Source organism: Alexandromys fortis, unplaced genomic scaffold, assembly GCF_014885135.2.
Source record: "Alexandromys fortis isolate MF-2015 unplaced genomic scaffold, M_Fortis_MF-2015_v1.1 scaffold_24, whole genome shotgun sequence".
Taxonomy (NCBI): Eukaryota; Metazoa; Chordata; class Mammalia; order Rodentia; family Cricetidae; genus Alexandromys; species Alexandromys fortis.
The window spans coordinates 15,619,526-15,638,154 of record NW_026067906.1 but is presented as its reverse complement, the minus strand read 5'-3'; the positions used below and the strand labels follow the sequence as shown (position 1 = coordinate 15,638,154).

Below are 18,629 nucleotides of genomic sequence, written 5' to 3'. Positions count from 1 at the left end.
ATACTACATATTTATATATAATCACACATGGTGTAGGATGTCCTTCTGTATTTGTTTTGCTTTGTTCCATATAACACACAGAGATATGTATATATATATATATAACTTATGAAAATCTGACTGTATGACAAAAACTTTATAATTATAAGAGTAATTATTTATATTTCCAACAATGCTTAGCAACTGATTAAATCATGCGTAGTGATGTACTCTTGTAATCTCAGCACATGGGAGGTTATCCTCAGCTACTACTTGATGTTTTTGAGGCTAGCCAGGGCTACATGAGACCCTCTCCATCTCCTCATCTGTGGTTTGAGTTTTCCAAACTCAATAATAAAATTGATCCAGATTTTTTAAAATTAAAGGTTATAGATAATTTCTTGATTTATTCTTGTGCTTTATAGTACTCATAGATAAGGGGCCATTAATGATCATAGTCTGTGCAAGCCTTATTTCACCAAGAACAGGGCTATAGTAGGCCTTCAAAATTATTTGCCCTGCTATGCGGGTAAGTGAAAAAAATGAATATTCAGACTGCTGTACTGCTTTTTACTTCAAAGCTAGCAGAGGGAGAATCTGGGGCTATTTAAAATTCCATTCAGTGGCAGCCCATAATAATGTATTTGTACATCTTGTCAGCATTTATACTATGTACTTATCCTTAAATTTAAATTTTATTTAAAGGCTTGAGGTATATGAAAAGTGAAAAGTCGCGTATTTGTAGATTGTCCTCATCTTCCAAGGAAAACAACAGCGGTAATAATAAACTTTGTTGGATTATAGATTCATGCTAGCCCTCTCATTTTCTTTTTTGTTCTAAAGGCCTGTCTAGAAAGAAACTATATAAAGATATAGGTTGGATAATCGTATTACACCAGTGTGATTTTCCAGAGCTTAGTGGTTGTTTTTTGACGATGAAAACGGAATTCTGTATTCTTGTTTTTGTGTTCCAGCACTAGGCTGTTTAGGGGTAAAGAGTGATTGTGCAGTGTCAACAGTTACTAGCAAATGGCTCCCAATTTTAAATACAATTTTCAGGTTGGAATTTATAACTCATACCTCAATGAAGTATTTGTTTAAGAAAGGTCCCCACACCCATCCCATGTTTCTGGCTTTTGGAATAACCAGTAGCTGTTTAGACTTGGACATGTGTAGTATTGAGCCCAGAGTCTCCTGCCCTTCTATAAAAGACTAGAAATATGCCAGGCGATGGCGGGGCATGCCTTTAATCCCAGCACTCGGGAGGCAGAGGCAGGGGGATCTCTGTGAATTTGAGGTCAGCCTGGTCTATTTGAGGTAGTTCCAGGGCAGCCAGGGCTACACAGAGAAACCCTGTCTCTAAAAACCAATAATAAATAAATAAATGACTAGAAATAAAAGATGGGTTGAGTAAGGGGGATTTCTGTTGCTATGGAGATGATTCCAGTAGCACTTGCGCTGTCCTGGCCAGATGACAAGCTAAGGGGTCGTGGAGCTTTAATCGTAGACAGTGAAAAACAAAAACCGAGACAGCCACACACGCAAACACCCTGAGCAACCGGAAGACAGAAATCCTTCAACCACTTCCTGCTCTCCTCGAGGAGGAGGTGCTCGGCTCCTGACCGGAAGTGCCTATCGCGCATACCCGGGGAACCCTTCTCGAAGTCAGTTCGGTTCAGGTGCAGAAGCGCGCGCTGCCTCGAGGCTCGGGGTCGGGTGAGCAGCAGCCAGAGGCCTGTGGAGGCCCGGGGCGACCGCGGCCATCTTAGAGGACCTAGGAGGACTGGGGAGGACCCGGGCGGCCTAGAGAGGTTGTCCTGAGGCCCAGGGAGGACCTTGAGTCGGTGGCAGCGAGCAGAAGCCAGTAGGCACCAGTAGGGCCTCCGAGGCCTGCAGAGGCGCGAGGCAGCCAGTGGAGGCCAGCGGCCTGTGAGCTGGGGTCGGGGAGCCTCCCGGCTGCGGACAGACGCCCCGAGGCCTCGTCCTCGCTGGCTGGCAGCAGAAACAGACCCGAGCAGAAGCCTCTCTCGTCCCTCCAAGGCCTCCCAGCCTCGCCCAGGCCCGAGAACCGAGATGAGTGAACACCAGGACGAACGTCCTCACGAGCTCGAGAGCCAGTTCATCCTGCGCCTGCCCCCCGAACATGCTTCCGCTCTCCGGGAAATCATCCGTTCTGGCAGTGCCGCCACGAGAGAGAAACTAAAGATCGACTTATCTCCTGACACCCGGCACGCCATTGTTCAGGTGGATAACGTGTCGCTCTCGGCCAGGGTTGTTGATTTGCCTTGTGTTATCGGAAGCCTGAAAACTTACGATCGGAAGACCTTTTATCACACAGCGGATATTTCCCAGATGCTTCTGTGCAGTGCCGATGGCGATCCCCGCCCTTCTTCCGAAGAGCTCGTTCCTTCTGCTGGTGCTCCAGCGATGGGAAACGAAGGGGAAACCGAGAAAAAAAGTCTTTGGAAGCATGGCATTACCCCACCACTTAAGAATGTCAGAAAGAGACGGTTTCGGAAGCCAGCAAGGAAGCTCCCTGATAGGAAGCAGAGTGAAGAAGGTGGTAGTGGCGCCTTTGATTCTAAAGACGTGGAAAAGGAAGTAAAGAGACTGCTCCGTTCAGATGCTGAAGCCATCAGCAGCCGATGGGAAATCGTTGATGATGAAATCAAGGCAGTCCAAAGTCAAACTTGTGTCCCAGGGCTTCCTGACCCCACTGCAATAAGTGGTCCTGTCTCATCAGAATGTGCTGTACCTCAGAACACATTCCGTGATTCTAGCCGTCATGATGACGATCAAGAAGAGAAGGATGAGGAGGAAGAAGATGAGGAGGAGGATGAAGAGGAGGAAGATGAAGAGGAGGAGGAAGATGATTCTGAAGAGGATCTGGAAAGGGAGCTACAAGCCAAGTTTATTGAGTTTAGCTCGTGCAAAACTAAGGAAGGCCATACTTCAATAATTTTGGGAATTCAGAAGCTGATTCATCACAAGGAGAAGAAGCTCCAGAAGATTCAGGGCAAAGCACAAAGACAGAAATATCTCCTCAGAAAATTGGAAAACCTGACCCTCAAGAGTCATTTCCAGTCTGTGCTAGAACAGCTCAAGTTGCAGGAGAAGCAGAAGCTTGAGCAGATCATTTTCCTGCAGGAACAACTGAAATATTTTTTGAAGAAGTAAGAAGACCTTGACTCTATCATTTAGGCTAAAGACTTGGTGAAACTGTTTGTTTTCCTCCAGTTACCTTATCTTGAATTAACAGTTTTTTTTTCTTTGAACATTTTGCTAATTGTAGTGGTTCGAGAACACACTCATAGGAAAGGGCAGTATAAAAAGTTGATAACTTAAAGGGTCCCAATTGATTAATTATGGGGCTTTACTTCTTGGTTAATTTGAGAACTCAATGTATTCTCTGTTATGATTCTCTCAGATCATTTAGCTGTGCTTAACAACAGGAGACAGTCTAGCTTAGTAGGCCCTACAGTTAGTTTGCATATGTTTAAACTGTTCAAATGTTTGCTACAACATAGAAAGAAATTTCTAGGTGTGGTAGCCCACACCTGCAATCTTAGCACTTGAGAAGTTGATTCATAAATTCAAGGCCAACCTGGGCTACATAGCAGCTTCCAGGTCACACTGGTTTATATAGATCTGTCTTAAAACAAAGAATACTAGATTCTGTTGAAGTAAAGACTACTTTTTTTTTGCTCAGGGAGTGTGTGTGTGTGTGTGTGTGCAACTGATTAGTGTGCAGTTGCAACATAGGTGTTAGCCTTATTCTAAGTTTCTCTATTCTAACCTTACTAGAAAAGATTAGGAAAAGCCAGATACCTGTAATTTCTATGAAGACTTCCTTACCAATTCTGGGCTGCTTGCCAGTGTTGTTTTAGAACTTAGTATGTATTCTTTAAGCAAAAATAAATTCTTTCTAATGGAAATAAAAGAATCAGTAGACTATTGTATTGTTTTTCTACAAAGTAATGCTCATAAGGTTGAGAAAACACAATGACATCAAAGAAAATGCCAGTTCAAAATGCTAATTTCAGGAAACATCAGTGCTTCATACAGTACTATATCCTCTGAGAAACGGGATGGGTACATTTCATTTGTCAGCAGTATTTATTACAAGTGTTACTATGTCACTCTACTTACTAGGAACTATTTATAGTTCTCTGGACTTAATGATATATTCACTTTTCCCTCTACTAGAATGTAAATTTGTGTTGGGGCATTGACATATATGGGAAACACACACACACACAAACACACCAGTTTATCAAGAAACAGGTGAGAGAGAAGTAGGAGAAGGAGAAAAAGGTGTGAGGAGGGAGGGAGAAAAAGAGACATTGCAAAATACCAATAAAAGGCAAACTACTTTCATACTTTTAAGAAATTTGGAAGATATTTGAAAAAAACTATTGAAAAAAAAATTGATAATCTGGAAAAGTGTTGTGGAAAATGGGGGTTAAGATTTAAGATTTAGAGATTTATATTTTTTTATTTGTTTGTTTGTTTATTTGGTTTTCGAGACAGGGTCTCTCTGTGTAACAACATGGACTGTCCTGGAACTAGCTCTTGTAGACCAATCTGGCCTTGAACTCATTGAGATCCGCCTGCCTCTGCCTTCTGGGAGCAGGTTCTGGGAAAGGCATATGCTCCCACTACCTGGCAAGGAATTACTATTTTAAAGTGGTTTTAAGTTATAGTTGGTTCACAGCTTTCATTTCATCTGATGAAATATCTTATCAAGATTCTATATGAAATCACCTCAGAAGTAACAGATGGAGAATAAAATAGGAATTCATATTAAAATAATTACTGGGGGCTGGGGAGATGGCACAGTACATATAAAAGCCCTTCCTGAACAAGCATGAAGACACAAATTCAAATCAAGGAACTGGATTGGTTACTCGAGCACTGGGGGCTTAGCTGAAAACCTGCTTGAGCTCTTGCCTCGAGGATAAGATTGAGAGAGATAGAGCAGGACACTAGGCATTCTTCTCTGGCTTCCAACCCTGCTCATAGGCAGACATCTCACACATGTGAGAGCCAGCATCGTCCATCCAACACACATAAATTTCTTTTCAGAAAAGGTGAAGGAAATTAAAACTCTGTCTCAATAGTCAGTGTTATTATAAACTATGGTAGGTCAAAAGACAACTTTTTTAAAAAAAATTAAAAAGACAGTATCACTCTCTAGTCTGACCTCAAACTCACAAGTTCAGCCTTCTTAGTGCTGAGATTATGCCTGACGCATGAGTTTTAGGTTGTCTTTTCTCTACTTTTTAATGAGAAAAGATATTTATTTAAGCTTATACTTGATTTGATTCTACAAATAGATACTTAGTGAGGTATGTTTGTATTGGACACATACAATGAAGAAATAAGAATTCTAATTTCAAGAAGTTTACAGGTAATGTCTGATCGTACTAGTCAACTTATGTATAAACAGATTTTTTTATATTTTTAATTTTAATTACATGTCTATGTGTGGATATAAGCACACAAGTACAAGTGCCTGAGAAACCAAACGCATCAGATTCACCAGGAGCTGGAGCGACAGGTGACTGTGAGCTGTCCGATGTAGGGAAGAGAACTAGGCTCCTCTTCAAAAACAGTGCACATTTGAAACAACTGAGCTCTTCCATCTCCTCTTATTTATTTTTAAAAATGTGTTGAGGATACCAAGTTGAGTCACATTAGCTTAGCCATGCCAGTGAACTAAGATTTGAGGGGTTGTTGGGAAATGTCAATTGTTCAAAAAGTGTCATTTCAATCTTATATTTGTTTTACTTTTCCTGAGATTACTGTTACAGAATCTGAGCATCTTGTAAGATGAAAATATTGCCCTTATTTTGTGGGGAGAACATATTTATTTGGTTCTGTGTATGATCTCTACGAGAGGATTCCTAAAAGGCACTTGGAGGAGAGGCACAGATAAGAGATGGGATGGAAAACTGTGGAACCCTGGAATGTAGAGATTTTCCAGAGCACTCATTAGCTCTTACTGGTTTACTTTCGGTCATTCATGTTAGGATAGTGATGCTAATAGTCAAATAAAAACATGTACACTGCCTGCATTGTGGGGGTGGTGGCGCACGCCTTTAATCCCAGCACTTGGGAGGCAGAGGCAGGCGGATCTCTGTGAGTTTGAGACCAGCCTGGTCTACAAGAGCTAAAACCAGAAAAGACAAAAAAAAAAAAAAAAAACTCTAACTAAAAAAAAAAAAAAAAAAAAAAAAAAAAAAAAAAAAAGGTATTTCTTTAATTAAACATAAAGTGTACCTATGAAGAGAAATCCCCTAATTAGGGTTAGGGAAATCTAAGTTTGTGGAATATAAACAAACTTCTATTTTGTTAAAGTGATTGTTTTTGTTTTTTATGAATTTTCTGATTTTTTTTTTGGTTTTGGTTTTGGTGTGTGTGTGTGTGTGTGTGTGTGTGTGTGTATTCTTTTTGCCATAACCCAGGAGGGCTTAGATTTGGTATGCAGCTCAAGCTGACATTGTTGAACTCCATGGAAATCTCAGCCTCCCAAGGGCTGAGATTACAAGTATGAACTATAAACCCTGGTTACTTTTTAATTATTTAACGAACAATTTTAAATAGATACTGTGCTTGGGGTTAATAATATTAAAAATGTACTCCATACCATTTAAATCATTTAAGAGAGTCAAGCTGGCTGCATTTATGACAAACTTCTATTTTGTTAAAGTGATTGTTTTTGTTTTTTATAGAGGAATTTTTAATATGTTTCAACAACACTGGTTGACACTAAAAATTTAAACCATATTGATGACCTGCTTATGGTCACCATTAGAAATCAGTCCATTTTGTTACTGTGGGACACAACAGCACTCATTAAGCCAAGGAAACAGAACATTGAGAAGGAATCTCCTTTCAAAAATATTTTTTTAATTCTTTGAGAACTTTATCCCTATTTTGATCATATGCACCTCCCACATCTTCCATATGCACTGGCTCCCAACTCCATGTATGTTGGTGTTTTATATCTCACTGTATCCAATGTGTACTGTCCACATGCCCCTGGGTGTGGAGCCTTCACAGGAGCATAGTTGACCTGCCAGGGACCACACCCTTAAAGAAAACTGTCATTCCCTCCTCTGGAATGCATCAACTGTCAATGGCTCCTCAGCTAGTGTTAGGGGCTTGTAAACCCCGCACTTCTAAGCTGAAATTTGGACTGGCCTGATCTTGTACAAGTCTTAGGCAGGCAGCTACATCTGAGTTCATGAAGACCAGTGGTTCTGTCATGGTTTCACATTGATTCCGCACAATGTCTGGTTCTTACGTTCTTTCTGAACCTTCCGTGTGATGGTTCCTGAGCCTTTTGGAGAAAGGTTGTAATAGATAAATGATAGGTAAGATTTGGGTTGAGGAATCCACAGACACTTATTCTGTGTGCTTTGGCCAGTCATGAGAAACTTCTCTGATGAGGTTTGAGAGCTGTGAGACTCTACGGGTATAGAATTATTGATTTGTCCCTTTACCAAAATAATAGTAGTAATAGGTTAAATCTATGGGGCCTGTGAACTCCCCTACCACAGATAATGGCCAGATTCACAATATTAGGTGTTTTCTTGTGGAACAGGTCTTCAGTCCAATCAGAAAGTAGTTGTTTACCCCTATAACACTTGTGGCATTATTCTACCCATGAACATGTCTTGTCATGCCAACAGTTGTTGATAGAAGTTTCTGTCCCATCCGGTCCTGCAGCCATTCCATCCCAAAGAAGCACACAAAGATCTACATTAATTATAAACTGCTTGGACTAGTAGCTCAGGCCTCTTATTAGCTCTTTCTTACATCTTAAATTACCCATTGTTTTAGCCTATGTTAGCCATGTGACTTGGTACCCTTTATCAGTGAGGCATTCTCATCTTGCTTCCTTTGTGTCTGGCTACCTCTGTCTCTACTGCAGACTGACTCTTTCCACTTCCTAAAATTCTCCTGTTCTGGTCACCCTGTCTCTACTTCCTGCCTGGTTTCCCCACCTATACTGCCTACCTGGCTACTGGCCAATCAGCATTTTATTAAAACAGTACAATATAAGTGACAGGGTACAAGACCATTCTCCCACAGCACCTTTTCTTCTTTTTCTTTCCTTTTTTTTTTTTGACAAAAGTGGGGAAATGTACGATATTTTGGTCATGTTTTGACAAATAAAACTTGCTTAGAGTCAGAGGTCAGAGTTAGCCACTACCTGACCAAAATTAACCATAGAGGTTTGGGAAGACTGAGGATAGATAGGAGAGGAAGTAGTAAGCTGGAGAAAATGGGATCACGTGCTTGTTTGAAGGAAGGAATGGAGCAGGTAAGGAAGGCTGGTGGCTTCTCTGCTTCTCTGATCTTTCAGGTTCTTACCCCAATATCTGACTCATGTATTTTTTTTTTTTTGATAAAGAATAATTAGAGTAACGTTTCAGTCATTATTGTAGTTCACAGGGTTTACAGCTAGGTTAAGACTTACTGGCTTTTTTCTACCATTAACCTGCATCGTACCTCTTGGTGCCATAAAGGCTAGCCATCAGGGAGGAAGCTTCCTGGTCAATAGCAGCTTGATTTCTTTTTGACCAAGCTGGTTAGGTTCTTCTGAGCACTCTTTCAGCTAGATTTCCTCTTTGGGTGTTGTTTTTATCCTGGCAAGCCAAAGTTTAACATAAACTCTGTAATGTTAATTAGAGAAGATTCTCCTCCTCAGATGTCTAATCACCTTCTGTATTGATCAAGTTCTTCCACCCCGATATCTACATATTTAGTCTGTATTTTAGTTAGAGTTTCTACTGTGTGAAGAGACACCATGACCATGGCAACTCTTATAAAGGCAAACATTTAATTGGGGCTAGCATACAGTTCAGAGATTTAGTCCATTACTGTCATGGTGGGAAACATGGTGGCATGCAGGCAGATGGAGTACTGAAGGAAGAGCTGAGAGTTCCACATCTGGATTGGAAAGCAGCAGGAAGAGCGAATGAGTTACTGGGCCTGGCTTGAGCTTCTGAACACTAGCATCCCACCCTCCAGTGACACACTTCCACTTCCTAGTAGTGAGTGATACTTGCTGTGAACCAGTGGAGACTGTTTTCATTCAAACCACTACAGTCTGCCTTCAACAAGAATCCTGGCAAGTCAGTGCAGTGATACTGCAACAGACACCCAATCTTGATGTCCTGTCTTTGTCGTTTTCTATCCCATCACTCTACTTATCGCCTATAAATTTTGTTGTCCTTAGGGTTGAGGTTGATCTATCAGTTGTCCTAAATGAAGTCCTCACAGTTTCTACAAGTGTCACAAGGTTCTCTATGTAACCTTTCAAAGTCAATGAATGACAATGGATAGGTAAACTACCAGGCAGTTGTCCATACAGGTTTGTGTCCTTTAAGAAAGGAGTATATTTAAGAGATACATTTGTCAAAATTGCTCAAATAAAAGCAAAATATGTCTAAAATGGTCATTACTTCTCATACTGAAAGCCAGCCGCAAAGGCAGTATACCTGGAGCCTATGACAAGAGAGAGAGTAAGGGGTGAGGCAAGTAGAAATTGACATGTCTCTTTTCTGTGAATAATGTGCAGGATTTCAAACTCTAATAGCAGGAATCAACCCTAGAATTTTAGGGAAGTTGCCTTAAAAATAAATGTTATTGAGCACCAATGTATATAAGACTGTGGTGTCTAAGAACTGCAAGATAAACAAGACAAGGTTGTATTTAACAGCTGAATCTTTTAGCATAACCCCAAAATAGAGAACACAGAAAATGACTGAAAACATAAGCCGACTGGAATTATCAACTGGAATCCATACAAATGCATAGTAAAGACAGCAAATGTTTCTATTTTTAAAAAGGGAGTTAAGCTTGCAAAACATGCAAAAAAGAGTTAATGCTTCCCTATGACAGAAATGAACAATCTATTCTGCCAAGAGGAAGAGAAGTGGAAATTAATGTCAGAACCCCAGCTTAATTCTCTCTCAAATTCAAAAAAACCTGATTTTTAATGTTCATGAAAAACACGTGTCCTGCTCTGTAGAAGCCGGGACAATTATTGGTTTATTCATAATTTTATGTCTCTTGTACCAGACACCATGTGGTGGAGCAGCCAAGGGCTAAGCAAAAGGGTGCCAGAATTCTACACGCAGTTAGATGGCAAGCTGTGGAGGCCTCCTTCCCGCCTCCCAGTTCACACAGATATAAATAGCCCCTCCCACCTTCCAGACAGGAACTGAATAAATATAGAGGAAGGAAACTAATTGGACCCATCTATGGCTGGGAAGGCAGGATTTCCAATAAATGTTCCCCCAAAGAAAGCATTTTCAAATGCTCTTTTGACCAATTTCAAAAGGCAGAGGCTTTTTATGAAGTGACCTCCCATCTTCTAATCCACCAGTCCTGGGAAGTTTCGTGTTAATACATGTACTGCCCCGAGCCTGCCTGGCGTGGAAGTCTATGTCTGGAATCTAAGCACTGGGAAGGCTGATAAAGACTGTAAATTTGATATTTTAGCATTAAGCATGTGTGTGTGTGTGTGTGTGTGTGTGTGTGTGTGTGTGTGTGTGTGCATGTGTTTAATCTTCGGATATTTCCCTAAAGCTCAGTTCAAAAACAAGTAAAACCAAACATTTGCGGACATTCTTTTCTCTTAAGCTTTCCCTTCGTGTTCTCCTCTAGCAACAAAAAGCCTGCATGAGCATGCGCACACACACAATTTCTTTCCTTCTGTTAAATCATAGAAAATACGATGTAATTCCTTAGAGGTCTCTCACACTCCCTTTACCTTTAGAACAAGGTCTCATGTAGCTTACAAACTGGCCTCAAACTCACTGCATAGCATAGGATGGCCTTAGACTTTGATGACCTTGCTTCTCTCTCCCAAGTGCTGGGATTACAGGTATCCATCATGTCCGACTTTTGGGAACTTTTAGAGCATCTTTTAGTTAAACTTGAGACAGAATGGAGCATGGAACTATTGCTATAATCTAGTATTGCTATCATACACGATTTTATTTCTGTATTTACAACTATAACAATGAAAGAAATGATGTAGGGTACCCGGAAGTACATTTTGCCCACGGCAGGACAGAACAGTCAAGGGTCAGTGATCTGGAAACCTGGATACAACTGTCCATTTCAATCTACTTCAATTAAGCCAGCCAAGCAGCCTTTGTGATCCTGTGCCTCACAGTGAGCAGTGACTAGCAGAAGAAGCTATTTGGCATCAAACTCAGAACCAGAGGTTAAATTATCAGTTCTTCCTCTTTCTTTCTTTCTTCCTTTCTTTCTTTCATTCGTTCTTTCTTTCTTTCTTTTTTTTTTTTTTTTTTTTTTTTTTTTTTTTTTTTTTTTTTTTTTTTTTTTTTTTTTTTTTTTTTTTTTTTTTTTGATTTTTCGAGACAGGGTTTCTCGGTAGCTTTTGGTTCCTGTCCTGGAACTAGCTCTTGTAGACCAGGCTGGCCTCGAACTCACAGAGATCCGCCTGCCTCTGCCTCCCGAGTGCTGGGATTAAAGGCGTGCGCCCACCACCGCCCGGCTCTTCCTCTATATTTCTATCTAGCCTCTCGCTTAATATTACCACGGTTTTTCCAGCTTGCACCAATTGGGCTTGTTGCTGCTTAGCACCTCACTTCTCTTAGAATTCTCTCTGCTTAGAACTCCACTTTCTTCCCTACAGTGCCCGTAGTGTGGGGTTCAACACTCTTAAGGTCATGAGCCCCCTGAAGTCCTCCATGTCTGAGCTTGCTATGAAGTGGTCACATTGGTAGCTGGCAGGGCTCTGTGGAGGGAAAAGAGGCATGGGTCGGGAAGGGAAGGAGGTTGGTGAAACACTCCTTCCTCAGCTGGCATTCACGGGATGCCTGGGTTGAGTCTCTGCTGCAGACCGGAAGTTCGCTCAGGGCAGAGCCTCTAGATGCATTACTGTGAACTCATGGTGTCCCTTCCTTGGTTCCTGCACAGCATTGTAATGATTGATGTTGTAATTAATGAGAAGCCTTTCCTGCAGCCTCTGTATTTTATTAACTCCTTGTGTCCCTGGGCTTAACAAATACTAGTTTTTCAACAAGTATGTGGTTTAACTGGAGTAACCGGTAATTTCTAGCATAATGCCTGTAAGAGCTTCGAAAAGGTTCATCAAACATTAAATTTTAGCCTCTCCGTTTTTCTTTGAAAAGGGGAGCCCCAAATCTACTATGAAGATTTTGAAACATAGTTATCTGTTAGCTTACAACACCCATTCCTGTGAAAACACCATCCATTGTATGTTTGAGCAAGGGCTAGACAATACTTGGTTCGCAAATGGATTAAGGCTCACTTGAGCAGCCCTGGCCTCAGCAGTCAGCTGGTCCTTGGGGAAGCACAATGTGGCTGGTGATGTTAGGTGCAGGGTCTTTCTAGTTTCCTAACTTAGTGCAGGAGAGCAAGGGTTTGTTTGCAAATATTAGGCAGTGACTTGAAAAGGGGACATATGTGCAAGACCAAAGATAAAAAACACCATTCTACTAGGACTAAAGATGATTGTCACCTGCTCTTCTGACCATGAGTTTGTAGAATCAGTGATTGATTACATAATTTTGTTTTGGGAGGTTCTTCTGGACTATTCAACACTTTTGTCCATATTTATCCCTCTTCATAGCTGCAGGGGGTAGGCAGTATTTTTACTCTAGTTTATAACGAAGTAAATAAACTTAGTAAAAACGTGAGGTGATTGCTTAAATTCTAGACAATGATGGAGGTAGAATTGCAATCCAGACATCTTGGGCACTAATCAGTCCCTACAACTGCCTTGTTGAAATATGAATTGCACCTATTAAATGACCACCAGGAAACTACCCAGTACAAACAACCATGGGTCTTCCCAAATGCGGGGTTAGTGCTAAGGGAGAAAAGAGGCAGAAGTCGGCCTTACAGCGTTTAGGTATAGTGTTGTCTAGTCTGTCCTTAAATCTCATTATGCCCTCCCAAAGCTGTGTTGGTGTTACAGTCTCACCCATTCTTGTGTCCTACTGAAGAAATGTATTCCCTCTGCAAAGGCCCCTCATGCACTGTTTCTCTGGCTCTATGCTCCCATTGGATGCTCTCTTCTAGAGGATAGGACCCTGTCCTTAACAGTCTTTGCATCCCTTGACATCTAACACTGTGCCCAGTACAGAAAAAATCTTAAGCAAATAGTGAAAGAAACTGGATATAAAATAACCACGCAGAACTGACTGCATCGCAATCAGTATTTATCATTCTTACTGTTTTTGGAGTTGGAAACATTTGAATATTCTTATTTTAATATTTTCAAGTTTTTTTTTTTTTTAAAGACTGTATCTCTTGGTCTGGCATTGACCTCCTGGATCTATGGTACTGCATACTTCTGAACCCCGCACTGGAAAGGCAGAGGCAGGTAGATCTCTGAATTCCAGGATAGTTTGGTTTGGTTTACATAGGGAGATGATATGTCAAAAAAAAAACTGTGAAAAAAGGAAGAAAGAAAAGAATATGGGAGGGCCTTGGACTTCCCACAGGGCAGGGTATCCTGCCCTCTCTTAGGACTGGAGGGGGAAGGGGGAGAGTGAGTGGAGAGCGGGAGGGAAGTGGGAGGAGGGGAGGAAGTGGAAATTCTGAATGGTATTATTTATAAAGTAATTAAAAAAAGAAAAGAGCATATTACTTTATCTAAATACATTAACTTTCTTCTTTTATGGAAACATTTATCATTAGGGATTTTAAATACGTTTTTATCAGGAACTTAATGAAATCTTGGGTGAAGCTTTGCTAGAAAATGAGGAGAGAAAAGAGGTGGGGGAGGGGGAGAGAGGGAAAAGAAAGAAGGGAAATTGTAGCCGCTTGAGAGATTGTTCGTAACACCTCTCCTTCAATTGATCTGCAAATGGAACCATGCTAATAAGGCGAGAGAGAGAGAGAGAGAGAGAGAGAGAGAGAGAGAGAGAGAGAGAGGAGTGAGGTGCAAATGGACCGCGTTAATGGGGGAGGTGAGAAGAAGGTGGGAAGGCAGGGCATTCACACTCAGCTAACACTCCAGAGCAGGAGCTGGTGTAGCACAACTGGTGCTAATGAGCCCAACTCTGTCTCCTGCTTCCAGCACCTCTGCTCCCAGCTCTGTTAGATTTCTAATAACTCTTAGGAGATGCTTTCTGCAAACCATATATATCCAGCTAAGCCGGGTGCAATTAGAAGCAGAAGGAAGTTCACCCCAGGTTTCCCTTGAAGTAGTTCCGCTTTGCAATGTCTAAGGGCACTCAGACTTGTCAGTCATGTGCCTTGAATTTGGTTGGAAAATGCAAATTGATGTCGTAAATAGGAATAGGAGTGATTACAACTCCTGAATCCATTAGCCCTTTGTGGTAGCTCACACTGACTTGTCTGCTCCAATAGGAAATCTCTAAATCTTGCCAGTACCCACAAGGCCCTGTGGGCTCTGAAACCTACATTCTCTACACCGGCATCCTGTCTTCCAACAATATAATCTTCCCTTCTCTTTTGGGTACTCCAGACTTATTCCTGACTTAGTGGTGTGGAAGGTCCTTCTGTCTATGTGTTGTCTATGTGTTGCTTTTATTTGTTAATGAATAAAGAACTGCTTTGAGCCTATAGCAAGGGCAGAACAGAACTAGGTGGGAAAAGCTAGGCTCTATGCTGGGAGAAAGATGGTGGAGTCAGAGAGAAGCGGGTAAGTCACAGTCACATGGTGATATACACATTAATAGAAATGGATTAAATTAATATGTAAGAGTTAGCTAACAAGAAGCTAGCAGTGGGCCAAGCAGTGATTTAATTAATATAGTTTATGTGTGATTATTTCCGTTCTGGGTGGCCGGAACAAACAAGTGGCCTTCCTGTTACACCTTAGGGTCTTTGCCACTCCCTCAGCCTCCAATATAAAATGCTCTGCTTGAACCTCTCCATGATAAGCTTCTCATGGCTCTGACTTCCATTCAAGCTTCATAGGATGCCTTCCCTTGTCCCCTTCTTCTTCCTAAACTAGCATTGTCCAGATGTAGTCCCTCTAATGCCGCCTTTAAGATACTTATAATAACGTCATTATCTCATTCAAGGGTTTAGCTGTAGATTTTTATATTTTCTGCCCCAGAATGCAAGCTGCAGAAGGGCAAGGTCCATGTCTATCTAGATCTCAAAATATAGTTTGATGTAAGATACATAGGGATCTAATACAGAAAAGGCATCTGTCTTTGCTGCTGGGGCTAATACAACATACTATTACAACAAATCGTACCACCTCCTGGTTCATAGAGAGTGGGCTATAACCTCCATGGAGCAGAAAGTGCAAGGGAACCCCGCAGAACCTTCCTGACAAGGACACCTATCCCATTCACAGTGACTCTGATTTTACGGCCTCAATAGCCACGGAAATCCCCCATCTGCATACCATCACAGTGAGGACCGGGTTTGAACTTATGAATGGGTGTGGTTATGACATTAACTAAACAAAGGCGAGCCTTATCTCCTGTGGTAACCACACACAGTACAGGTACACAATAAGACTATGAGTCAAGAGGCAACTGGCCCTCAGCACGGGAAGGCATTACTAAGCCCTCTTACTGCCTTATCTTTGCTCCCCTTGGTTCGCCCCTTTCTTCTCTGAGAACCTCCATTTTTTTAATTTATAGTTCTAATCTTTCAAACTTCAACTGATTAGTATTACTTTATCTGAACAACACTTCTCTATTCTTAGGTGGTTTTTATATGAGCTCATATAATTCAAAGATTGTATATAAGTAGCCTTTTTTCTTTCTTTTCTTTCCATTTATTTATTTATTTATTCACTTACTTAGAATAGGATAAGAACATAAATACCATATTCTCAAATGGAAGGAATTACACAGTGACTATATGCACACACACATATGCTGGATTATGTATATATACATATGTATACACTGAATTATATACCTATATACTGGATATCATATATATACTGGATCATATATACTGGATTATGTATATATACTGGACGGCACACATATATACTGATATGTATGTGTGTACATACACACACACACACATATATATATATAAAACCTTTGTTAATTTCTACAACAGTAAGGCTAAGTGATGGCAGAAAGCAAGTTAACCGTGCCACCTTTTAAGACTTACTTTTGCCCGAGTCAGGCTTATTTCTCAGTATGTATCATCTTCACACATGCTATGAACAAAGTACTTCATGCAAATTTTCCTTGAAAGAATGTGATTAGCCTTCTGCATTTATTCAAACTCTAGATGATGCTCTGTCTGTAACAAATGCATAGGTACATCTAAGGTAACTTAGGAATTGAACATGGAAGCTAGCTTCTTTGCTTCCTGGTAATTTTTTCACTTAAAATTTATCAAAAATCCTTTATGTTCTCAATACCAAGAATGATGCCACAGACACAGGGTCTAAGACAGTGTGGAGGTTATTCATGGGGGTCATCTGTTTGCTTTGTGCATTTCAATGATGTAGCTGGAAGAGTTAAAGCAAAAGCAGCTATGAAATACCCATAGCCAGACACCAGTTCATGTTTCATGAAGGTAAGGACCTTATCCATGTTGTTCACCATTGGATGGTGAGGGCCCAGCAGGGCTTCGTACAGTGACTTATCTAATGTTGAGACTAGATAGCCTACTGCTAGTCACTTTTGAGAACTTCTTATGTTAGTTCTTTATATAGCCACAGCAATCCAAAATGAAAAAGAACAACTGAACTGGAGAGGGTACGTGACTTGCTCGAGTTCATGCGTGACTTCAGTGAGCAGAGACCTGTACCAAGAAACCCACACTTTTCACCTCGCCACACTGGGTTCTAAGCAATGACTAGTGACTGTATTAAGTGCTCATTTTCATTTGGGAAGGTAGTGGTAGGAGCAAGGTTAAAAGTGTTTTATTGCCTATTCATCCGAACACATTGCCTTGCTCTTTTGAACCCAGTACTCTTAATTTACTGATAGTCACAGTCATCAAAGACCCAATTAGCTCTTCAGATAGCCATTTTGTGACTCTCGATAAACAAGAACCAGGGCAGCTGAGGAAAGTGCGGGGGGGGGGGGGGGGGGGGGGGGGGGGGGGGGGGGGGGGGGGGGGGGGGGGGGGGGGTGTGGTGGGCCTGCAGGTGGAGAAGACAACATAATCAGAGGCAATCAAGGCGCCAGGCTCTCTCGCCAGCTGTGCAGCTCCTGGCTTCCTTCGGCCTGAAGTGTTCTGTTATGACACATGCTACAAAACAGAGCAGCCTGCACACCGGCTGCCATTTCCCCCTCTGGCTGGCGTTCTGGAAGAGCCAGCCCAGGAGGACAGAAGGCAAGCTGTCATTTCAGGCTTGCCCTTTGGCTTACCTGCATGTTGCCGCAGGCAGCTTCCTCATTTCCGAAGAAAGCCTTCCTCGTCTCCAGTCATAATTATAGCCACTGACTCACCCCCATCGCTCCTAGATAGCTTAGTCTTTCTTAAGGTCAGGAAAGCTGCCAGTGCAGAGCTTGCCACTTAAACAGTGGCTTCTTCTTGGAGCACCCTAATTATGTGAAAGCTGGGGGCTGACTGCTTAACACTGTATTCAGTTTTAATGTTCACCTCCTGGAACAAAATCCCTCCTGCACTTTAGATTTCTCCTCTCAGACCTATATAAATAGAATTGCATCCTGCCAGATCTGTTCCTCCGAATACCTGGAATAGTTCAGAAGAATGGAGCAAGATTCCTTGTTCACTGAGATATAGTCACTAATCAGGTCCCCTCATACATGCTGGGCATTCTGCAATTCATTGGCAGGGGATTTTCTTACATAGCGCTTCTGTACATCAGAGGCTGCAAGTTCAAATGTCAGCATTAACATGCAAGTGATGTTGGTAAGTGGAAGGTCAGCATCTTGCCTGCAGGGGTTTGCTGCCCTGAAGCTGCAGCTGCATGCTTCTGTTTGAAAAAGCAGACAGGAAGCTACTAAGACCTGGCTTTCCAAGGGGAGTTCTACAAGCTGAAGTTCCCTCTTTTGACCACCTTGACGATTCTGCAGATCAGTTGACTAGAACACAGTTATTGTGTTGAGTTGGAATGTCCCAGATCAAGAGCCAAAACTATTTGGGAGGCTGAGGTAGGAGGGTGGCAAGTTTAAGGAATGCCTGGGCTATGGAATTAAAGGACAGTCTGGCAAATTAGTGGGTTTTGTGCCCAGATTTGAGAAGTAAAAAGAGAGCTTAGACTGTAGCTCAGTTGGAAAGAATGTGCTCAGTTCCCAGCTGGTTTGTCTCGGGCTATCTTTATTCCCCCTAATATCCAGCTATCAACCATCTCTTTATTTGACCATAACTTCCTTTCGACTTACAACCTTTGTAATAGATAGACTTATCATATCACTGGCTTCGCTAAACCAGAACAAAAGCCAGCAGAGAGCATCTAGACTTAAAGAAGGGAGTGCCCTGCTTCACTGTAAACTGCCTTCCTGGTGTCCCTGGTAGTGTATCTAGCACATGTATTGACATATCCTCTCTTTATCCTCTGGTAGAGTTCATGTCGCCATTTTCTACAGTGGTGATTCTAGGTTCCAGGATCACAGTCACTAACATTTGGCTCAGAATAAATGACCTATCATTTCTTTGGGAGCAAGTGCTCTGTTTTGCACTCATGGTTCAAAAGTCGGTGTTTTTTT

General features: G+C 41.6%; 2 protein-coding genes across 2 annotated transcripts in view; one reads left to right on the top strand and one right to left on the bottom strand.

Moving 5' to 3' along the window:
* Positions 1-18,629, bottom strand: part of Ptprr (protein tyrosine phosphatase receptor type R) — a 242,383-nt gene that overhangs the window by 149,025 nt on the left and 74,729 nt on the right. The window lies entirely within an intron of this gene.
* LOC126497513 (transcription initiation factor TFIID subunit 7-like) lies at positions 1,885-3,156 on the top strand. The gene has a single exon (XM_050135578.1). It carries the CDS (start codon positions 2,053-2,055, stop codon positions 3,154-3,156), a length of 1,104 nt encoding a protein of 367 aa, XP_049991535.1. The 5' UTR covers positions 1,885-2,052.